We start from the raw sequence: 25,258 nt of genomic DNA, 5'->3' as shown, positions 1-25,258 counted from the left end.
TATTTATTTTGGTGTCCCGTACTGTTACAGCGGTAGCCGCCTGCTTGTTGACCTGCTGTCATCCTGCAGCAAATGCGGGATAAAAAAACATTTATATTTTCGCAAGAAATTTAACCTGCGTAGTGATCACCCCCCTGAATTTGCTTCAATTTTTTTTGCAGGAAAGTGTTATCATTATGCGAGTAAATACGGTATTTTACTACATATATCATCATCACAATGTAGCTTTCGTGTCCATAGTACAGCTCATTACCCATTGGCATAATTTTGTTACACATAGGTGTTACGCACTCTACAGCGATTGTTTAGGGCCCTTTACAGCCATGTAGCATCTTCCTCTCATAAGTCGTAGCTCCACTGCAAACTCATTAACACTGGGCTAAATTAATATTACCTATTACCAATATTACCATATTAATTAATATGCTAAATTAATATAAATATCACCCGTTGGGTAATATTTAGTTCTTGCGCAACAAAACACCACATTTGTCATCATCAGCCTTGGTCAGGTGCTCTGCAGCTGCTGGGGACTAAGGGTCATTGGTTGATTGAATGAGACATCTGGAAGGGAGTGGCCGAATACTGCACCAGGGAGGCCAATTACTGTTGTGAGGGAATGTCTTTTGTTGAAGCTTAGTGGGTTTTCCTAATTGGATTAGTATAACTTCACTGGCTCTTAGCATTTTTACCGGTTTCAGCCGCCACTCCAAGCCTGGAGAGGTAGTGTACTGGAGGAGGTGAGTTTGAGCTTACCACCTTCAGATTTAAAAGGAAGAAAAATAAAAAGCTCAAGGATTCAAACTTCTGACTATGGCAAGCGAGCATTCAAGCTAGCTCAGTCAGATAAACCTGCAGGTTGTGAGGGCACCATATGGCGTAGAATTTCACCGCAAAGGATTGATGAAAACTCCGTAGATTTATCTGCGATATGTGGGTTAATAATATTAATAACATAGAGTTATATCTAGATGGTTCTAACTGCATAGTTCTGAAATCTCACATATGCAGGTGGCCATGAACACTCCTAAGTATAGGAGACGTTTTGATGACCTCAAAAAGCACTTAAATGAGTAGGGGGCAAAAGAATGGTGGAACTGGTTGCTTCTCTTACCGGAAAGGCCATGAGATATGTACGCAAGGGGGTACATCCGTGTTGTGCTTCGTCAAAGGCCGCACCGACGAGTGTGTATGAGGTGTACTGGCTAGTTCAAGATAGATAGTTCAAGTAGCTGAGGACTTCTATACAGATTTATACAGTACCAGTGGCACCCATGACGGTAATGGAAGAGAAAATAGTCTAGAGGAATTCGAAATCCCACAGGTAACGTTGGAAGAAGTAAAGAAAGCCTTGGGAGATATGCAAAGGGGCAAGGCAGCTGGGGAGGATCGGGTAACAGCAGATTTGTTGAAGGATGAGGGGCAGATTGTTCTAGAGAAACTGGCCACCCTGTATACGCAATGCCTCATGACGTCGAGCGTACCGGAATTTGAAAAACGCTAACATAATCCTAATCCATAAGAAAGGGGATGCCAAGGACTTGAAAAATTATAGACCGATCAGCTTACTGTCCGTTGCCTACAAACTATTTACTAAGGTAAATAGTTTGTAAGGCAAATAGAATCCGGAACACCTTAGACTTCTGTCAAGCAAAGGACCAGGCAGGATTCCGTAAAGGCTACTCAACAATAGATCATATTCACACTATCAATCAGGTGATAGAGAAATGTGCGGAATATAACCAACCTTTATATATAGCTTTCATTGATTACGAGAAAGCATTTGATTCTGTCGAAACCTCAGCAGTCATGGAGGCGTTACGGAATCAGGGTGTACTGGCATATACATATACCTAAATATATATGGAAACTTTCACTCACAAACAAATCCTAAGACTCTGGCACCAGATTTTCTGTGACCGTGCCCTTAATGCTACTCACGTTCAAAATAATGTATGCGATGTGCTTGCTTCGATTAGAAAAGAGGGAAATCTAACAGGGTGTCTACCAACCGGGAAAACTGGGAACTCTCAGGGATATTGAATAGTCTTGAAAAACTAAGGGAACTTGTGCTTCTATTAGGGAAAATTATCCGATTTTATTGAAAGGGAATGAAACTGCCCTAATGCTGGCTCGACTAAAAGAGAGGAATCGTAATGGATTGTCTTTGATGTGGTGTCATCAACTGAAGGAGTGAGTCACCAGTGTACAATGAACGACCGATTTTCCAGACACCCAATTTTTCGGACATGCCCGATAATGCGGACAGCTTGGCAGCACCACGACGTACCCTGTAGAGTCAATGTAAAAAAACGTCTGAAATTTCTGATGCAAGAACTGTTCTCTGTCTGACTTTCCAGACTTCTTGCCACGACCGCATGTCCGAAATGGCATTAATCAAAGCCAACCACGCCGTTTTTATTACCTCGCCGCCTTGAACCAGCGCTCTCGCTCGCAGATTCTCTGGCAGCCGTAGCCACCACCACGGCAATGCGAGGCTTAGCTGCTTCGATGTTCGCTATTAAAGTTCTTGCCATTTGGGGCCATGTTATTCATTGAAAGTATTCGCCGCCATCAGTAATGGCACTGACTCCGCCTCTGTAATCCTCATGATTGGCTTCGAAGCTTAGAAAGCATGGCACGTTCCATAGTGCCAGTTCCCGAATGCTATCTTCGCCTTAGCACAGAAGTGTGATGTGGTGAAGCGTACATGAAGTATTGTGGTGAAGCTTAAGCGTGGGAAGGGGCAGTTTGTCATGGGGGCACAGTATGCATTCCGTAATTATACACAAGTGCACCCACGGTCTCCTGTCACAGTACGAGCACTGACTAACTAATGGCTAATAAGTCTACTGGCAGGACTCCAGAGCTTTTTCGGAGGTGCCTGGGATGATTTGAGCCCTTAGGGGCAGTAAAAGACATGCATTCATTTTTTTGGACTGCCCGATTTGAATTTTCGGACATTTTTGCAGCCCCTAGGGAGTCTGAAAAATCGGACGTTGACGGCACAACTCACCAAGAGGATGCTTCAAATGGTTCGTGGGGCAAATGCGCAGTGGAATGAGGACAAGAACAGAAATGACTGTTGCATTTAGGAATGACCGGCAAAGGAACTGTGCCGCCTCTTCTTTGAAGGAGCTTGAGCTCAAAAAGCAAAGTGTTGGCTGATGCAGAGATGCAGGTGACTCGCATACAAACCAAACTAAACTATTGAAAGCAGTGAAACACATAACAGAGGCATAGTGCGTGAGGACAGTTGAGCTTAATTTTCCAGCTGCTCAGAAAATCTCACTTGTGACAAAGTTCGGGCCTAATACCAATTATCTTGCTATCACTTGATAGAAATAGCTCATTTTCGAAAATATTTGCTTCTTTATGCATCTCTATATATCCGTATTTGAAAATGTTTGACTCAATTTACAATATGCTTTATCATTTTTCATTTTTGAAGATATTGTATTTGCTGTGCATTTTGCTTTCCCCTCCCTTCAGTTTTCTATATTGAATAAAATAAACGCTACTCCTTACTACTCAAACTGGATTAAGATGTTTATTTTTATTTTTTTTAAATACATGAGAGTGAAAGCATTGGGTGACATAGTGTCAGCCTGTCTTGAGGTAAAAGTTCTGTGTTGCTTCTGTGTTGCTCAGGGAAAACCTGGAAAACTCAGGGAATTAGAAAATGTCAACTTGGTAGACACCCTGATTCTAAAGACACATTTCGGCAGCATGCTTCGGAAGTTGCTGCAGCCCTTTTCATAAATCTTATATGTGTAAAAACTCTCTTGACTTATTTGCGATAGATGGGTTTTGCTGTTCGCGATAAGTAGCACAATATGGAGTTATTTCTGTATGGTTCTAACCTCGTAGTTCTGGAATCTCACGTATGCAGGCGACCATGAATGTGGCTAGGTATACGAGATATTTCGATCACCTCGAACAGCACTTAAAAACGAGTAGAGGGTAAAAGAATGGCGGAACTGGTTGCTTCTCTTACTCGAAAGGCCATGAGACACGTACGCAAGGGGATACATCCGTCTTGTGCTACATCAAAGGCCGAGCCGACAAGCATGAATGAGGTGTACTGGCATATACATATACCTAAATATATCTGGAAATTTTCGCTCGCAAACGAATCCAAAGACTCTGGCACCGAATTTTCTGCGACCAGGCCCTAAATGCTACTTGCGTTCAAAAATAATGTGCACAATGCGATTGCTTTGATTGTAAGAGAGGGGCATCTAACGTGTTGTCTACCAACCAAAAGAACCGGGAATGCTCATGGAATTTGAATAGCGAGGGAAAACTATCACCCTATCTCTGTTCTGTCCTTAATTAGCAAAATTATTGAAAAATTATTTCTCAACCGTATTAACAAGTACCTAGACAAATTTAATTTACTAAAGCGTTGCCAATTTGGCTTTTGTGCAGGTAGTTCAACTTAGCTTTACTATCATTAATCAATTTCTTAAAGTCTTCCATCGACAACGGCGACTTCATCGGTTCTGTATTTCTTGATCTTGCTAAAGCCTTTGACCCCATTGATCATAATATTTTATTCACTAAACTAGAATCATTTGGTATAACTCGTCCATCTTTAACTTTTAAAAAGAAATACTTACTTGATCGTGAACAATCAGTCTGCATAGATGGCGTTTACTCAAATGTTAAGGTCATTAATCAAGGGGTACCACAGGGCTCAATACTTGGGCCTTTATTGTTTTGTATCTACGTTAATGATTTACTTGATCGCATTATTATTTCTAACATTGCCCTTACACTGATGATACCACCATTTCCATGCCACATAAATCGTTAACAACACTAATCACTAAAATGAACAACGAATTGACTGAAGTTATTCAATGGTGTTCTTTAAACAACCTACTTCTGAACCCGCTTAAAACTCAGTTCATGATTTTAAATCATCTCAAAAAGTTCTCCCTTATTTACTGCAAGCATTCATAGGCCATCATTTAATCCCTGCTGCCGATTGTGTAACTTTCCTTGGCATACAATTAGACCCTAACTTCAATTTTATTAATCATATTGCTTATGTCAGGCAAGAAACTGCTTCTGGTATAACAGCTCTCATTAAATCTGGTCCATTTTTTTCTGTTCACACCTTATTGTCTTTATACTTTGCCTTCGTACATATTCACTTTACATATGGCATTACTACGTGGGGAAATACATAAAACTGTCACCTTTCGTCCAAACAGCACGCTCAGAACCTGGCCATTCGCATTATTACCAACAGTTCTTTCTACTCTAATGCTGCTCCGCTCCTTCAGGCTAACTTCATTCTTCCTATATCTGGCTTGTTTAAATTTCCTTTACTTATCACTATATTTAAATTGCTTAATAAATAGCTCACGGTTCAATTAATAAATTTTAGGTTGTTCATAAATACCGATAGCACTAGTAACCACAACTTTCTATTATCTAGATGCAATACGAATTATGGCAAAATGACTTCCTTCTCAGCGATTCAACTATGGAATGACTTACCCCATGCTCTTAAATCATCATCAGCTTTGCATGCATTCAAATGTGAACTTAAAATTTCATTTTGTGTAACTAGTTGTCCTGATTAACTTACTTTGTATATAAAGTGTGTACTTCATCGGTAAATAGGTTATAACAGCTTATATTGGTAACGTGCGATGTTTTTTTACATGTATGTCTCCTCGTATAAAAATCGAATGTAGCCTTTTCACCACCTTGTTCACTTTTTATTTACTTATATAATGCATAATTTTACATTGCTGTAATAATTATTTTGTCCCGCTGCAGTCAATTGACTTTGGAACCCTCGCCTGTATGCTATTAACAGCAAACTATGTATCTTGCAAGAATAATATTTATATAATAATAATAATAATAATAATAATAATAATAATAATAATAATAATAATAATAATAATAATATTTAATATAATATTTGTGCTTCTATCAGGAAAAATTATCTGTGATTTTATTGAAAGGAAGTCGCCCTAATGCTGATTTGAGTAAAAGAGAGGCCACAGGACACGTATACAAAGGGGTATAGTAACTGTGGCACACGCAAAAGAGATGCCTAGAAAACTATTTACAAGGAGGAGCTCTATGTTGCCTCCAAAGCACAATGTTTTTTTTTATTCTTTCATCACAGCTTGTCCGAAAACTTAGTCCTTATGGAGAAAGAAAAGCCAATGATCTTTTTTTTCCGTTTTTTCTTGCAAAAAAATGTAAACCTTTTTTCCCACGAGGGATGTGAAAAACTTGCAAACATGCAATGACCAAGTCACTTCACGTATGTTTTGTTACATGTTAACCTGCTCTCCGAGTAAAATGTCACTAAGAATAAAAAGATAACAGAATGCTTTGCATGAGTAGTGCTCACCCTGTATTGATAGGCATTGTCCACACTCATCCAAGGCGTTTTGTTAATTGTGCATGAATGATTATTTATGTATGATTTGCTTGCCGACAGCCTTGCCAACTATCATGCTGTGGTGATGCCAGTGACATTTCAGAGCCAAAATATTGGTATTTCTGCTCAGCTCTGCAGTCAAATTGATATGCAGTGATGCAGGCAGAGTCCGAATTATTAAACAGCGTGTCTTTAAGTGTCCGAAATTTTGGTTGTTCTTATGCAATAAGTGTGTGGTCCAGCGATGGTGCTGCAATGTAGTCACAATAATCGAGCATGTCCGAATTATCGGTCGGCGTCATTTGTGGACCAGCCAGTTGCTGAACAGAGGCTCCATGTTTATGAGGAAATGTGGACCATTGATAAATGCCTGGTGTCATCTAAAGTTATGCATGAGCGTTACGAGGGGCTCATCGTTGCTGGCCTGGCTCTGAAGAGCATTAATGACATTGGGTCTGACCAGGTGTTTCTGGCTGGTGTGAACCCTAGCCTTGCTGAACACATGGTTATGCTGGCAGCTGTCAATACAAAATTCGTCAAATTTAAAGGCAACATCTGAGTAGCTTCACTTGACTGAAGATAAACAAAATACAACAGGATGTGTGAGCAGGTTTGTTGTCTTCATTGAAATAAAGGGATATTCAGATTTGGTGTTTTTTTTATTAAAAGCCACAGCAACATTGTTTTACAACAAGCAAATAATTTATGGAATGTGGCTTGTCACGTTTAAGTGTTTAAGTGCTCGAAAAATCTTTTTTATCACTATAGCCCGTGTGTTTCTTTAAAATATGCGTGTTCCAGGAAATAGACTACTTGAAGTTGATGCTGTTCCTGTGTGTTCATGTGCTCTTGTTGCGTCCTCATCTTGTTTTCACTACACTAGTATTTGGAAGATGGTGTACCAATAAGCCTGCATTGCTATGCTAGTTGCATGCTAAATATGATAGGCAAGGGGCACTTGTTGAAGCAAGCCATACAGTCGAGTGCCTCTACACTGAACTCCTATACAATGAAATGACCTGTTTAACATAGAAATAATTCTGTCCTGGTTCTACTGTCAGCTGGGCAGTGCGTGACCTTTACAACAAAGTGACCTGTATAATTAATGTTTTCGGAGGCGCCAAACACTTTGCTATAAAGGCGTTCGACTGTGTCCGTGCTCTACGCAGAGGCCGTGCATCGCAGCAGGGCAACGCCCTCCTGGCCCTTTGCGCCCTGCTGGAGGCCACCACCGAGCACCTGCAGGGTCTGGACACTGCTGCACGGCGACACGCGGCACGCACTCACACTGCATGGGTGCATGCCCTGCTGGACCTGGTGCTGGAGTGCTGTGGGCTATCCCCCGCCCGTCAGGAGCTCCCAGAGAGAGGGGGCACCCACGATTTCCAGTGGCTGCTCAAGGTGATTCGTTCCTTCTTTCACCACTTCTTCAGGTGTGTGGTTGGCAGGAATAAAAGATCCACTGTGGAATTGCAATTTTAGCTTGATCTGTGTTCTTACACTGTGCAGCCTCAGTATATCATGTTGCATTTTCAGCAAAGGACTTCAGTAAGTTGCAGATTTTATTAAGTTGACATATTAAATTTCAGTAAGAAAAGATGCTTCACAGGTTCTTTGAACAGATACGTTGAATAGCGTCTTGACAATAAGCAATTGTGACAAAATTCCTGCAAGAAAGTTGACAAATAATGACAGGATAATCGCACACTGGTAAAGCTGCTATTGAGAGTGAAGTGCTTTTGTTCAGGCTGCACGAACCTCCAGCGACCACTGTCACCTGGTGCCATGTGTATGTGTGTACCACAGTGTCCTGCCAATGTTAGGCTGCCATTTTGTTGATGGGTGTAGCTAGGAATTCCCAAGATCAGTGTTATGATAAAAATACACTTCAAGGACACCGAGATGCAGACTAGTTCTTTTGTCACCAAGGCACTAGTAAGTACAGTTTTGGTTGCCTTTGGCACAAGGGGCCACTGCTACATTTGATGCATATCACTGGTTGTCACATAATCATGACAAATGGCATAGTGGCGCATTTTATCGGCTCCCCGGTGGAGTGTTTTTCTACCACTCAATAGCAACTTTTGCATGTCGCAGGAAACATGCAAATACAGTCACATAGTGACACCATGAAGTCCACTTCAACAAGAATTTTCACCACAATGAAGATTTTTCTGTTCTCTGTCGATGCCCCATAAAACATAATGCGTCAAAATTTACTCCAAAATAAATTCAGGGTGTCTACTAACCGGGAAAACCGGGAATTCTCAGGGATTTTGAGTAGTCTGGAAAAACTCAGGGAAAACTCAGGGAATTTGTGTCTCTATCAGGGAAAGTTAGCTGTAATGTTATTGAAAGTGTCGAAAGTCGCGGTAATGCTGGCGTGAGTAACAGACAGGAATCGTAATGGATCGTCTTTGACTCCCTGTCGTCGGCTGGAGGAGTTGACAGTGTGCTGTGTACGACCGACTTTCCGGATTCCCGATAATTTGGACGGCCACGCGGCACCACCACGTACCCCAAGAATCAATGTATCGGAACATCTGAAATTTCGGACGCAAGAACTTTTTACCGTCAGACTTTCCGGAAGTTTTGCTGTGACCGCAGGTGCGAAACGGCATTAATCAAAGCCACCACCACTGCCATTTTGATTACCTCGCGGCATCGAACCGGCGTTCTCGCACGCAGATCCGCTGGCAGCCGTAGCCACCACTGCGGCAACGCTAGGTCTAGCTGCATCGGCGTTCGCTATGAAGCTTCTTGCCGTTGGGTGCCGTGTTTTTTATTGAAACGATTTGCTGCTGTCAGCAATGGCACGGATTCCGCCGTTGTAGTCCTCGCGATTGGCTTAGTGGCTTGGAAAGCACGGTACGTTGCATAATGCCGGTTCCCGAAAGTCAGCTTCACCTACGCACAGAAATGTCACTTGGTGAAGCACACGTAAAAGTATTGCAGTGAAGCATAACAAGCGTGGAAAGGGGCTATTGCCACGGAACACAGTATGTATTCCTTGATTATACACGCATGCACTCTGTATTTCCTGTCACATTACGAGCACCGATATGCCTAATACGTGTACCGACAGGCCTTCAGAGCGTTTTCGAATCTGCCTGTGGCGGTTTGAGCCCTTAAGGGCAGTAAATGACAACCATTTATTTTTTCCAACTGGCCGATTTTTTGGATGTTTTCGTGGCCCCTAGGGAGTTTAAAAAATTAGACGTGAACTGTGCAACTGACCAAGAATGTGCATCAAATGGTCCGTAGGACGAACGAGTGGCGGAAGGAAGACAACAACAGAAAGTACCTACGCATTAAGGAATGAACGGGAAAGGAAGCGTGCTGCCGCCGTTTTGAAGAAGCTTGAGCTCAAAAAACAGTGTTGGCTGATGCCGAGATGCAGGTGTTCCTGATCCAAACCAATATAAACTCTTTAAAGCAGTGAAACACAACATTGAGATGCCGTGGGTTGGCTGAGAGTATGTCAGGACAGTTGAGGTTGACTTACGAGCTGTTGAGAGAGAATCCCAATTGTGACAATGTACGGGCCTCATACCACTGAGCTTGCTATCAGTTGATAGAAATAGCTCATATTTAAAAATATTTGCTTCTATTTGTATCTCCTTTTTATTCCTATTTGAGAATGTCTACTCGATTTGCATATTTTTAAGACATCTTTTTTTGCTGTGCATTTTACTAACCCCTCCCTTGATTCTCTTTTTGAATAACATAAACTTTACTCCTTAGTATTCAAATTAGATTAAGTCGTTCTTTTTAAATTTTTTTTCATATGCTTATAGAGAGTGGCAGCATCGGGCAATAATGGTTTCAGCCCGTCTTGACATAAAACATAGTTTTGCATTACTCAGGGAATATTGCGAAGGCACTCAGGGAAAACCTGGAAAACTCAGGGAATTTGGAAATGTCAACTTGGTAGACACCCTGATAAATGACCTTGTGAACTTGTTTTCATTTCAAGAAAGATTTCATGGAGCAGATGAGGACAAAATTATTTAAATTGCAGCTCATTGAAAACTCAATAATTGTTGTATGTGCTGACAAACAGTTGGCATTAATAGCATAAAGAATACAAACTTCAGATGCTGCTTGGGCTACAACCTAATGTTAACTAAAGACCCTCCATACATGTTTCTGCTGACCAGGATAAGTACTGCCAACCTACACTCCTTCTTTGTTCTGCTCCCTCATTCGTCCCCTCAGCTTCCTATGTCAAAGGGACTATCGCATGATTCTGGCTTTCCGGAGATGCACAAGGACATGATAAATGCATTTATAATTCAAATACTAATGCATAACAGAAACATTATAACTCTCTACAAGCTTTCTATAAACAGTTGCTTGTCAAAAAGTCTTCTACAATGTCATAGAAAAAACAGAATAAGAAAGTCCTTATATATTTACACTGAGTTCATCGACATCTTCGTGTTGACTCGATGTCGCAGGCTTTATGTTGCATCGTGCGGCTCGCTGGTGCATTGAAGATATTGTTGTCACTGCCTCCAACGTTAACTTATCTGGTCTGGCCCATATGTGAAGGTAGTGTGGGACTGATGCACCTGAACGCTTGGCCTTCTCAGCTAGGCTAGCTGCAGCTGCTTGTGGCGAAGGCATCATCAGGTTGTAGCTGTAGTTGTCCTTGGTGGTGTGCCTGCTGAGCTCACAGGGTGGCCGCAGGGATGCTGCCTTTACTGAACCGCTGCTGTCCCCACGAACCATCCGTTTTGTCCAGGATGTAGCTCGTTCTTCTCTTCGTCATCCCAACTCGTAGCTGCTATCTGCGGAGCAGGCGACGGCCGGGTTACCAAGGTCTTCCAGGAACCCAAAGGCCCGAAATCTGGCTGGCTTCCCAGACGTACACTTTGTGAAAATGCGGCAGACCAGGTGGTGAAGCCTCCAAGTTGTCGATCTCTTGCAAGAACCAGAAGGCCCTAAACCATTCCTTGAGGCACACCTGGTCCGGTCTTCCTCCTCGACGTCATTCTTATGAGTGCACGCAGCAGGTTGCCAGTAGTAGCAGCGTTGGCTTGCTGCTATTCCACCGCACAGAGAACACACGGCACCGCACCATGCAGTTAACAGGAGGAGAAGGTCGCAGATGATGATGATCGTTGCTTAAATGGTGCCGCTTCCACTACCATTGGCAACTGACCTCAAGCGCCCATGAGGTTCTTGTCGTAATCGTCGTTGAACTCTTCTTCGGAATCGTCATCTTCGTTGCCGCTGCCTCCAGCTGGTGCCGAGGAACCGCTGCCATTGTCAGAGACTTCACCCTCCTTGGGCTGGATGAGGCCAACGCGCCGGCTTGTTCTCGGCTTTGCTGCCTGACGAGCGGCTCTTTCAAGCTGTTTTCTTCAACAGCTTGCTGGTGCGCGCCTTGGTGGCTCCCTTACCATCAATGGTCCAGTTGTCATCGCTCTCCAACGTCTGCGAGTCGCTGGATGCGGCCGTGCTGCCGCATTTGGAGCCATGCATGGTCTCCATGCTTCAACAGCCTGTTGCGGTGAGGCATTAACAGCACCAGCAGATCCCTTCTCCAAGGTGGCACAGGGCGCTTCAGCAGCGCGTATGAGACTGTTCTGCCATCGTGTCCCATTCCAGACCCAGTGATGGTGACAGAGGAGGAGCTGGTGTAAACGCTCCTCAGCGAATTCCAGAGCTGCAGCTTGCACTATGGAGATGGTCACGCAGCAGGCCAGGCAGGCGTCACCAGTGGCAGTGGAACGGACGCCGCCCAAGTAGTCTGTCACGGAACATAGTCGGGGTCCCATGTTACGGGCGCCAATGTGGGAACGGCAGAGTCCCTTAGTCCATGCCAGGAGGCCCCAGTCCTGGCTGACCACATCCAGGAGCACCCAGCCAAGTCTCGAACTACCGCACGTGCTCACGAGTGACTTTGTCCTCCACCTCTTCGACTGCTGGCTCGGCTGGGCGCTCTTGAGCATGGCCGGTCAGGACTGGGGCCTGCTAATGTGGACTGAGGGACTGTGCTGTTCCCACAATATCACGGATTTCACTTTATAAAAGTTTAGTGTAATTGTAGGTGCACTTTTACCTTCATGGCAAACCATACATGCAACAGGGCACAAGAGAGCAATGCGTACATTTACTTGCAAAAATAAAACATTTAATTTTAATACACAAGCAACATGTTGTAATGATGTGACATACTTATTTTAGATGAGAGGATGAACAATAACTTTGAGAGGTGTAGCTATAGAGAAGCTTGGAATCCAGGCTCCCAATGTTGCCCAATGTAGCGTAGCAATATTCGAGAGAGTTCTGATACAAGAATGTCTGTCTTAAACTGAGCGATAACATGGTAGCAATGGCGAGGCGGAGAAAATCGGTCAATTAAAAAAAAATAATAAGAAAGAAAAGAGAGGTACGCGCGCCAGTATATAACAGGAAAATTTATGAACATCGCATAGAATGTAAGGTGCCTGTGATTGAAAGTAACAACAGGCCTAGAAAGGGATACAGCAATCGGGGTGTGCAAACACAACACAATCTATATTTTAATTTGGCACTGTACTTGAAGTAAACATGCATGGTGAGGCCCTCATAGTTTGTCATGGCTGCCGCCACCAACTGGTTTTGTGGGCCTGCTCAACTATACCGACATCCCTGCGACACTGCCACCAATTCCATAGGATCAGTGTACAGTTAAACCTCGATATAACCAAGTATTTAAATTTCTATCGCTTGTCCATAGTACTCCATGTACAGTAAGACCTTGTTCAGACGTGTTGGAAAAAAAAAAGGCCAGACAAAACGTACTAACCAGGAAAACGTATGACCCGAAGCAACTAAAAAAAATTTGGCCGACTCAACTATTGTTGACATGTTCGTAATGCGAAACATTGCATGGATCGTTGCGGCATGAGACGCATTTCATTGTTCTCCTATTGCGTGGTATTTTAATAGTGCGATGGGAAACTGCAATGAAATCGAGCTGGTGGGCGATGCCAGATGCCGCCGAAGCAAAACGTGATGCCCACATCGTGCCACTTGCAGCAGGGAATGGCACTGCGTTCGGATTATCGCCTACTAAATGCGTGCAGTACGTTACCAGCGGCACTACGCACCCGTAAAACAGATAGGTGAAGATGCCTATCGCAATAGGTTTGGTGGCAATATCTGTGAATACAGCGTCAGACAACTGGAGCGGAGATCTGCTGGTACTGGTATAAGAAACTGTGCGTGCCGTCGTTTTCTCGTGAAATGGGTGGCTATGTACTGATCTCAATCATGTGTGCCTTGTGCATTTTCTTGTTCACATGGGATCTAGTGGCTGGAAAAATGTACACGATCACAGTCTGCAGCAGGGAATGGCAGCACATTTCGGTTACCGCCTATTAAAAGCTTGCTGTACACTTCCAATGGCACCATGCGCTGTGAAACAGATAGGCAGATATACTTATTGCAATCGGATTGACCATGATAGCTGTGAATGCTGCATGCAATGATGCCGGAGAAGATTTGCTGTTACAGAAAGGAGAAACTGAGTGTGCACTGGCGTTTTCAGGTGAGACAAACAGGCAAGTATTGCGGTGAAGCTGCTGCAGCAGGCAGCTATATACCGTTCTCGACGGCGCGCGCCTCGTAAATTTTCTTGTTTACATGATATCTGGTGACCAGAAAACGTATCATATGATCGCAATTTGGCAATGTAATGAACATTGATGCCGAAAAATCATGTTTTCTTGGAGCTTAGGAACTGATAAAAAGTGAGTGCAACTCTATTAGGTCATTTTTTGAGTTCTCGATTGCAAATGTTGGTGCTGGGAAAATGTATGTAATAGGAATGTATCAGTGAGGTTCTACTGTATTATGATTAGTCGAAAAGTGTCAATGAGAGAATCATAGAGCAACATGGAAAACTCCCAATACAGCTTTCTGCTGCTCACTATGTGCTACATAAGTGTTTTTTCCGAGTGTGAAAGAAGCCTGTGAATACACGCGAAGTGCCTCGAGTGGCCAGTCACACGGCAGTTTTGTGTGTATTCGTGGGCTACTTTTACGCTCGGAAAAATACTTTTATGTAGAACGCGTTGAGCAGCAGAAAGCTGTATCGGGAAATTTTCATGTTACTCTACTATTTTCTCATTTACATTTTTAATCCAATTATTTTATTTGGGAAGTTGAATAACTAATTATGATAAATTATGTAATTATGCAGAATACAAAAAATAATCTGAGTATCTCCAAGCGATGGTAAATAACATTACCTTGGTTCTGTCCAGCTGTGTGGCATTTGCATATCTTTAAATAGTGGTGCATGATTGTAGGGACAGGACCCTGTATAATGAACTCTTAGAAGCAGCTCAACATTTTGCAAGCAGCCATTGCATTGCCACAAATTCCACCATAAACTTAGCAACAATAGTCAGACTTCTATGGAAAATCTGTGTGCGCATGCCACCTGGCCTTGAGCCAGGTGGCATGCGCAAGAAGATCCAGGCAGCTTGGCAGTAGAACTCTGGGCAGCGGTTGCCTCTGTGTGAACTGTGATGAAGTTTTCCACGAGAGTTGACCACAGCTTGAGAAGTGTGTCAGCTCGAACTTTGCGTTCCTGTGGAGTATACACAACTCGGTGTACTAGTGGGCGCCCACATTCTTTCGGGCTTCTCAGCATGTCCGAGCTCCACAATGTGCACCTGCTCAAACACATTGAGAGACTCGAGGAGCCGTTTGAGGCAAGGTGCCGTAAAGTCGACGGCATAGCCACCTGCAAATTCCTTTGCATAACTTTGCACAGCATATGGGATCTACTGTATTTACTCGATTCTAACACACCCTCGATTGTAATGCGCACCTGTTTGCTATGACCTAAAGGAAAGTCCTTTACAGTACCGTGCACCTCATTCTTTCATACAGAAATACAACTTTCTCTCATTTGGAAAAAGAAGATGTACTCCCAATGTACTAAAGCTGCGATAAATAAAAAAATAGCAGCTTCACGCGAAAGGCGGAGCATTCATTACGATAGCAAATTAGTAGAGAGCTATACGAAAAGTAAGGCTAGTAGTTTTATCGGCCGTGTAAACTTTTAAACATTTGCTTATAACTAAATTAACAAGCATAATGTCACACGCACACAAGCATGAACATGTCTCACTTAATGACCGTGCAAACTTTTTAAATGCTGGAGTGAGGAAGTGTGGTAGCAGGAGCTAGGGAATTTACCTATGTACTGCCTCTTGCTTTGATGTGAACTGTGCGATGGGAACACAGCACGCATAGATGCGCCTAGATGCTTAGACTCTTGTCTCAGCTGCAGATCACTTTCAACATAGAGGCCACGCGGCCATGCCGTACTAGGTTCTTAGGTACATAGGTACAACACAGATTTAGGGTCGTACTCGATTCTAACGCACACACAACTTGTGAACCCATTTTATCGAAAAACAAGTGCGCATTAGATTCAAGTAAATACAATACACCTTTCTTTTTTTTTCTTGATTTGATTAAAAATCTGATATTTGGTGTTTGCACGCCCCTACAAAAAAAGGCATTTGTTCAGCATTTGTCCTGTACAGTAAACGCCCCTTAACTCTAACTCTGATACCTCAAAATATCGGGTAAGTTGAAATTTTTTCCTGGCTCTGTGTCAGCTCCATGTATTTTTCACCTCTTATCTTGAAATGTTTTTGCACTGTGCTCCGGATATCTTGAAGTCTACACTGTGAAAATGTTGAGAAAAAGTGTCACCACTCAAAGGTCTCCATACTTTGTGCGCAGTTGTGCTATTGCCAAAAAGTGATAAACTTGAGTTTGTAGCAAATTCCGCTTGACTCTACGCCACTCTGATCATCCACTGTTCATGGCTGGCTGGGACCTCATTGATAATGTGGGCAAAGTGTTGCTCTGGTCCCTGACGAAATGTGGTAAACGCGAGAAGGTACACGTGACCTCTGCAGCGATGCCTTTTTTGATGCCCTCTGTTATTGCACTGCGTCAGTGGCCATAGCAACACCCTACCCACGTTATTAATGGGATGAGCCAGCCGAGAGCAGTCAATGAAAGAGCAGCACATAACCAAGCGGGGATGGCTTGTTAACAAATTCGCGGCCAAGGAGCGTAATTCCTGTTTGATTATTTTTTGGGGATGTGAGCACTTCCACAATATTTCGCATGACTGAGCTTTGGACACGTTGTTCCACATATGCAAAATTATTTGCTTGGCTCTGTGTTATGATCGCTGTTGCCCGTAGATAGATGCTCGATGTGTCAAATGCCGAGTTGCACAATATATATCACAAAAGTGATCTACCAAAAATGCTGCTCCTAGTATATTGAGCTTTTGCGAGAAATTTAGAAGGTACTGGCACTTATTTCGAAATGCTCTGTGAGGTCTATCTGCAGCCAGGGAATTATATTTTCGTGAATTCGCTAATCTCGAAACTACGCTTATCTCAAGATTTTTCCAGGTTTTTACAAATGAGTCAACTTTTAGTGACAGCACATACAAATATCCGAGAAAAATGTTTCATTTCAATATGTGTGACACACGTACATAGAGAATAAGGACAACTAATGAAAAAAAAAAAGAAATTTGTAGAATCTATTTAGCAATAGGCAGGAAAACCCAGGCAGAAAACCGGAAGTAGAATTCACCCCAGGTCACCTATGGCTCGTTTGAAACTTGTACTGTCAGCTTTTGTCATAGGTGAACTATAGGTGCACATCTCATTTGCTTTATATCACATGTGCGACACCGCTGTGGGCAGAGATCTTGCATCGGTCTCTCTCCTCTAATCGTGCTTTCAAAAAGCAACTCACAAGCTGAATTCCTTCCTCATCCGGTGCTCCTGCTCTAAACCAACAAATGATGCTTGCTGCCTGTCATTCAGTGTTTGCGAAAGATGTTTAGCCCGAAACTTTGCACTCAATACCAAAATTCAGTAAGCAGATTTAAACTTTTTTTTTCTGGTATGTTGCCTGTAGGCAACAATCGTCAGTAAAGGGTTAACGAGGTTTTACTGTATATCCTGCTTCACCTCTGTCCTTGTCTTATTTTCTTTGTGCTGGTTTGTAATTCTTTTTATGCATGGTCCTCTTGGTTGTGTGCCATTGTTGCAGGCATCGAGCGGAATGCTGGTTCGTGGCTGCGCATACGTGGCTGTGGGTGGGCTGCTGGGGCTGCTGCATCGTCGTGACCCCCACTGTGTGGTGCCGCTGGTCGAGGCACTGGCTGATCGGCTGCTGGCAGCCGAGGGGGGCCCCACTGGACAGGTCCTGACCGGTGCCGGACTGGCTGCTTGCGTTGCGGCCACAGTGCGCCTTGGGCTGATGGATGCCACGTCAGATGCTGGCGTGAGTGTCGTTTCCTACGACTGCATGTGCATACCGCATGGGCCATATCTACACGAATGTAATGCGAGTCTCTGTACAGGCGAACCCACTCATAACAATCTTTCTGTTTTAATGACTCATTTTAGTGAAATTTTCTACCCTTCCTGTTGAAACTGCACCCAGACTTCCTAGACTTCATGTCTAGGAAAACTATTTGAAACGGTCATACTAACTAGATTAACTAACCACCTAGAAGAAAACGACTACCTATCTGAGAACATGTACGGTTTTAGGCAGAACTTATCCTATCCACACAAGCCATATTCCTAAGACTGCATGACGAGGTGATCAACAACATCCCAACAGGTGCCGAACACGTAGTGGAGGTGCTAGATTTGAAAAGCGCCTTTGGCACCATGGCACACGACCTAATTCTACAAGAACTAAGCAATACGGCGTGTGGGGAAAAATCCTGCAACTACATTCGCTCCTTCCCAACAGGCCGAAAAGCCACAATGGGGCTAGGCGAAGTTCGATCTGAAACTCTCGGGATGCCCAATTGTGGAACTCTGCAAGGATCAATACTATTCCCTTTTCTCTTCAATATGGGCATGAACAGGCTAGCTAAAATACTGGAACAAATACCGGACCTGAAATTCGCCCTTTATGCAGATGACATCACGCTTTGGGTAACAGAAGGATCCCTGGGGCACAAAGAAAGTGTGCTACAGGAGGCAACACAAACAGTGCACCGTTTTATAGTAAAGGGCAGTATAGCTTGTGTGCCGGAGAAATCTGAATTCATCCGAATTCACGTTAGAGAGTACTGCAAACCACTGTTCTCGCTCTGGCTTGATGGAGAAGAGCTCAGAGAGGCACAAACAATGCGCGTACTTGGTATTCGGCTTCAAAGTAACAGACGCACAGATAAAACAATCAGAACTCTCTGAACGACAGTCAAACAAATCTCTAGACTCATACGAAGGGTGACGAAGCATCGTAGCGGCTTTAGCGAGGCCGAAACTTTCAGACTTGTTCACGACTTTGTCGTCAGCGGCATTACATACAGCCTTCCTTACCAGGAGTTGTATAAAACGCAACTGGAGCAGATAGATGCCCTTGTACGAACGGTCTACAAAGCCACCATCGGACTCCCTATGGGCACCTCCAAGGCGAAACTAAAGGCATTGGGAGTATACAACACCTTTGAGGAACTAAAGGTAGTGGTATTCATATCGCAAAGAGAGCGGCTAAACTTATCCCCAACAAGTAGAAAGCGGCTAGAGACATTGGGCTACCCCGTATGACCACACTACTGTGAGGAAGACTTAGTGGCTCTACCTTGAATGATACGCGAAAACCTCATAGTGGCCCAATTCTCAAAAACATGATCCCCTTTTACTACCGGGGCCTCCACAAGGCTCGGGCACCCCAACTTAAAAAAGGATTTGGAAATTCTGCTGACGCATTGTACACGGATGCAGCTCCGGGCCCAGGTGGCCATATAATAGTGGCCGCAAGCCCGACAGACCAATCAAAATTCCACATTGCTGCTACAGTTAGGACTAAATACATAGGCACGGATACAGCCGCAGTCGCAATGGCAATTAAGGCTAAAGACGCAGCCATCCAGCCATCTGTGATCCTCATGGACTCACAGGTGGCTTGTCACCTGTTCATACAAGGCAGAGTACTGGCGTGTACCCTACGCATACTAGGTCACACGCTTCGGGAAACGCACAGTGTCATCTAGTGCCCGGGCCACGCAGGGGTTGAGGGCAACGAAAGGGCAGATGCTCTAGCTCGAGAATCGGCTTGGCGAGTGAGAGTGCAGCCTGAGACACCCCGGTCGGATCCTTTGACGTCTCCATGCAACATCCTTGAGCACCCGCGTCTAGAACGCAGAACATATGCGGGGTCCCACCCGAGTCTGAGCGGAGCAGATGCCCGGCATCTGAGATTAATTCAAACGAACACCTACCCGCACCTCGGACTGTGGCATGCCATCTGGCCTATGGCCTATCCCGGCCACTGCCCATGGTGTGGGGGGAAGCCAACTCTTGTCCACGTAATCTGGGAATGCACGAGCAGGCCCCCAAAATTGAATTCCCCCCTGTTGGGATCCAAAATCACAAATGGGGAGCAGTGGGAAACCATCCTCACTGACACTGACCTGGAGACCCAGAGGGTCTCCTCCGCCAGGCCCGGCGAGTAGCTCTGGCCAGTGGAGTCTCGGCATAGGGACCCACCCACCCGCTCCCAACACCCCTTTTCTTTTCACTCAATAATATGTTATTCTCTCTCTCTTGTTTACGTGGGATCTAGCAGCTGGAAAACATTTCATATGATCCCAGTTTGGTGACATAGTGAACGTTCGATACTGCTGAAAAATGAGGATAATTCTGTTGGATCATTTTTTATGCTCTGGATTGCGAACGTTGGCACTGGGAAAACGTACGTAGCGGGAATGTATCAAGAACGTTCTACTGCATTTGGTTTTGTGTTGGCAGACAATTTCCGGCCTATTTTCTCTGAAAAAGGGTGCATGTTAGATTCTGGTAAATGCAGTAGCTAAGCCAAGAAAAGTGCAATAAAGAGCAACCTACAGGCAGCACACAACAAGGAACTTTGATGAGAAGCATGGAAGTTGAAATCACATCCAAAGAAGGAAAGGAGCTGCCAATGCTGAACCATCAGCCATTTCCAGTGGCATCCCAGCACAGCTTCTTGGAACAGTGGTTGGTACCTGGGAGACTGGTCAAACAGGAGTACTTCTGTTCATAACATATTCAAGTTTCACACCTCTAGGTGCTGGCAAATGAAGTTGTCGAGCCCAGAAATTCTCGATACAGCTGTTTCAGTCACAAGTGAGATGAAATAGTCAAAGTTGCTAGCATTATCGACCTTACATTGTGCGTGACCAACAAAAATAGATTCAGAATTTCGGCCACAACTATGAGTTCTTTTCAAGCTTAAGCCTGCCTTTTTTATTTTCAAACTTGAACAACATTTTTGTCAGTTGAGAAAGTTCTTGAAGGGGTTGGTGGTGCTTCATTGCAACCTTGTCGGCATGAGCATTTGTCACCTTGCTCTTAAATTCATGACATGTCAAACGTGATGTTCTCGAGCTGTTGTACTTTGACATCTCTACCTGTCCAATTACCTCTACAGCTGCTGGCTTGTCATGTCAGGACCAGTCTTAATTGAGTATGTTGTGTGGGGTCTGATGTGGGGATTCTCACACCGTACTCTTGGGACAAAGGAACGACAACACAGTAGTGCAAACAATCACAAGGGCATTTATTGCACCTTTCATACATCAATGCCTGCTAGCCGAGTTGCTATCCACAAAACATGCCGATGGGCGCGCGACAAATCTAGAAGTCCGACTTACCGCGACCGCAAGTGAGCGAACATGTTCACCCCATGCTGGATCCCAACGCCTGGTCGTTCGCGTGTATAGTCACGCGAATCGTGGCGCGTTCGAAGGCGGCCAGGCGAGAGGGTCTCGCCGAAACATCGGTCGGCACGCACGCGGGAGTCGTCCCCCGCCACGCCCGACCCGCCGGGAAAGAGGGCCGCTGCACGTGCGGCGCGGCACGTCTCGCTCCCTGCCTCGGACCCAAGAGAGCAAGCGCCTTCCTTTCAGCGCCCAAGTAACCTCGCGGCGCGCAACACTAGCGCCATCTCTCGCACTGCGCCTGTACCACTCGGACCGCCGCGTGTGCGGCGAAGCCGCACTACAGGAGACGCGCTATGCGGGAAAAACATCAGGGGAGGCGCGAGGGTCGCGCATCCCCACAGTTGTCATAAGTGGAGACTGTGCCACCATCATGATAGTCTTGTCTGGAGTGGAAGGCTTCATCACCGAGGAAGCTGGAGACCATCTTCAAAAGTGGGACTTGGCTATGTGTGTTAGGACAGGCTGGTGGACCACGTAATGGACCGTACTATCGGAAGCGGTCGATGGAGAACCAGATGGATAAGTCAGGGTTATGGTGACACTTAATTGGTATTGTGGCCATGGCCTGAGGTAAATGCAACGGAACTAGCAGCAGATGAAATGATGATTATGGTTTGATGATGAATGATTATGAATGAGGAACCTGCTGCCTGATACCTTAGAATGTGTACGTGAGGACATAATTTTCTACTGATTATGGTTTTAGGTAAATTCGTGACCAGCAGTAATCGCTTATTATGAGTGAGGCACCTAGGTGCACTAGCCTGTGTTGCTACTAATGCATGTGATGGACATTCTTATGCAGGTGCGTGTTGTGGTGCTCCGTGTGATCAAGCAGCTGCTGTCCACCTGCCTAGTGAATACACACAGTGAGCCAAAGTGAGTCGCCATTTTCTAAAGTATTTACGCACATCTATTTAATGTGATTAGCATTCTTAGGACACTTCACGCACTTTGTCGGGCCTGTCTGTCTCCAACTGTTTTTTCATCAGCTTGTGTCGCTGGTAGTTCGCGATTTATTGGATAAAAAATCAGGCTACTGTTCTGATAGAACCTGGTTCGAAACCAACCATCAGGCTAGCTTGGGTCATGGGTATGTGACATTGGGTAACGTGCTGGACTTGAATTATCCGGTCTCATGCCAAGTTGTGTTTCTGGGTATGGGTTTATGGGCATTTGCCACACTTGAATGCAACTCTTTGACGCCAGCTTGAGTCCCTGGCATAAAAATTGTAACAGCGCAAACACATGCAACCACAAAGTATCAAGGACGAGACACAAGCGCTTGTATCTCGTCCTTGATACTTTTTGGTTGCATGTGTTTGCGCTGTAACAATTTTTATGTCAAGTATGCACCACCTCGCCCAGAAAGAAGTTTTAATGAATTGGGTCCCTGGGTATATGCAATTGGATATACGTGACAATTTAATCAACCTCTACGACACCAACTTGAGTCACTGGCTATTAGCAACTGAGTATGTGTCACTCTGCAATGATCCTCTTCGATGCCAACTTGGGTCCAGAGGTGTGTGCCATTGGGCATGCATCATTTTTTAGTGAACCTCTTTGACACCAACTTGGGTCACTAGGGAAGTGCCACTGGATGTGTGCCACTCTTCAATGATAAAAGTCCTTTAAAATTTATCCGCTGCTGGGCAGAATCTGACCCACGTCTATATATACGCTGTACGCATGCACCATGTGTAGACTTCGCAGGCAGCTGTTACATGTCAATATGGCAATGAACATTCCTTAGACCATGACGCAACCCCCCATTCATCAAAGCCTATACAGAAGTCGATGCAGCATTGCCGCTGTCTGTTGACAGGTCAACAATAGATCCCTCTTCCTAAAACTGACAACCTGAACTAATTGATGAAACGGGCCAACATGGAATGCTACCGTGGGAACGGCTTTGACTTTGTATTCCCAGATTGCTATGCGTTTGTGCCATATGCAGGGGCAAAGATGCAACATAGGAGGTAGAGTTCAGCAAAATGGTGCGATATCATGGGAGGGATTTTGCACCCATTCAACGATTGGGATTGGCCATGATACAATCGTCAGATTCCACAGTCTAGTCTCGTAGGGAAGACAACAGCATTAATGGCTGAGACCGTGGCGCAGTGAGAGGTGGTGTTGACGTTTAATATGTGAACTCAGACGATGTGAACTCAGACGTTTAATATGCTCTTATATGGAGTGGGCTTCCGTATCTGGAGCCAGTGTAAATAATTTAGAATAAATCCTTTTTCCTTCATTCCTACTACTGGACGTACTCGTCATTGGCCTTGGTGGATTCTCGGCCCAAATGACACCTCGAGCCGCAATAGGGCACAGCATACCCAGTGGAAAACGTGAGGGCAGAGCCCGACTGAATACTCTCCTTGTAGATGAAGCGTTTCAGTGGTGGCAGTGCTGTATGTTGATACATTCGTCAATAGGTAGGTGCAGCTGTAATTCTTTTATAGCAGTTGAGATAACCGAGAGGCTCGATTTTTCATTAGTAATTGGTGATGAAGGCTGGGGGAAGTTGGCTTTGATTTCTTTATAAGTTGCTTTTTAAGTTTCTTTATAATTTAGAAATAATAATGAAGAGGGGAAATAAAAGTGGTAGGAAAGAGAACTTGGCACCGGTGGGGTGGACCCACAATTTCCACGTGCATGGCTGGGAGTGGGGTGGGTGGCAGCTGACAATGACCAACTTTGTTGGTGCCAGGAGTAACTAGTCTGTATGTGCAACAATATAGCACACATTTTTTTAGTCCTATCAAGTTGCGATTGATGACAAAAAATGGAGGAGTATAGTTGCCCAGACAACATTGCTGCCGATACATATAGAGGTACAGTCACGTTCCATATGAGCTGCAGCACGGTGCCCGAGGTAAAAAGGGGCACCAAGGCTGCATGACAGCATTGAAATATGAAAAAAATGGCTGTGGCTTAGCTAAGGTTAAGCCCAGGATGCGAAGCATACTAGCCTTTATTTTAACGCGACAGCGTTAAGGAGCTCATGTCGCAGAAAAGCCGTGTCGTCGGCGTCGGCTCACGCGTGCGGCGCTTGCTCAGGCGCACATTTCGTTGTCGCGCCGAACGCTGCGTTGCTCGACGCTCACCGCGTTCGATGCGGGGGGCGACGCCGCGAGCGACGGCGCGAGTTGGAGCCCCGTTTCTTCTCTGTCGTGACGTCACGGTGTCACGTGGTATTGAAGGCGACACCGCCGTGCCTGAGGAGCTGGGTTGAGCTCTAGTAATATGCTTCGCATAAAAGTGGAGGACTAAACACTATTCCGATTACTGGTATTGATGGAACCAATTTTTCATTGGTAGTGTGTTGCAGCTCATATTGAACGCTACTGTACTGTGAAGAGTTAATGCCTTTTAGGAATACATGAAGTTGGAGACTTGTCTACACCATGTACAGTGTTTATTAGAACTAGCAAGAAGAGAAGAAAAAATGGTGTGCACCAAGAACACTGAGAAATGGTATACAGTCTACGCTTGTTACAACAGACCCGTCTATAACAGACTTTCGGATATAACACACCATATTTCAGCCTTAGTTTGTTCTACCTGTTATTAATGCAACGAAGTTCACTTTTAATGGACCGCGGTACAATGGACTATTGGCTACAGTGGAAGAAATTAGTGGCAATTTTTTTCAATATCAGGTGTATAAAACATACTTTTGCCATGTCAACACGGGCTCACAACTGACTTGCGAGGGTGAGCCAACAATTGCAGCTCAATATTGCTCGTGCGCGAGGGAGGAAGGAAGGTGGGGCGAAAGCGTGCGGCCTTTTTTCGTGCACGAGACATGGCTGGGGGGGGGGGGGAGGAGGGAGGCACGAGGGAGGGGGTTTCTACTCTGGTGGCTGCAGCTTACAGCACGGCTGCCGGGTCTTGAAAGCGATCTGCAATGTGGACAAAGTGCACCCAGTGCCAGTAGCATTGTGTGCGCTGTGCTTTCAACGTTTAGTTTGCATTGAAGCGAGAGACAGCACGAAGGTCAATTCGCTTGCTGCTGTTGCCACGCTAATCTTGCTTAATTTGCTATTGCAATCGAT

At 44.7% G+C, this 25,258-nt stretch overlaps 1 protein-coding gene across 1 annotated transcript in view; it reads left to right on the top strand.

The window, feature by feature from the left end:
* The window catches only part of LOC139055694 (focadhesin), a 307,088-nt gene that overhangs the window by 139,145 nt on the left and 142,685 nt on the right, over window positions 1-25,258 (top strand). The window contains exons 21-23 of the mRNA XM_070533225.1: window positions 7,585-7,816; window positions 17,516-17,749; window positions 21,997-22,070. Coding sequence (XP_070389326.1) covers window positions 7,585-7,816; window positions 17,516-17,749; window positions 21,997-22,070 — 540 coding nt within the window. The remainder of the gene's footprint in view (window positions 1-7,584; window positions 7,817-17,515; window positions 17,750-21,996; window positions 22,071-25,258) is intronic.

Source organism: Dermacentor albipictus, chromosome 2, assembly GCF_038994185.2.
Source record: "Dermacentor albipictus isolate Rhodes 1998 colony chromosome 2, USDA_Dalb.pri_finalv2, whole genome shotgun sequence".
In the NCBI taxonomy this organism is placed as follows: Eukaryota; Metazoa; Arthropoda; class Arachnida; order Ixodida; family Ixodidae; genus Dermacentor; species Dermacentor albipictus.
This window is presented reverse-complemented; position numbering and strand designations above follow the sequence as displayed.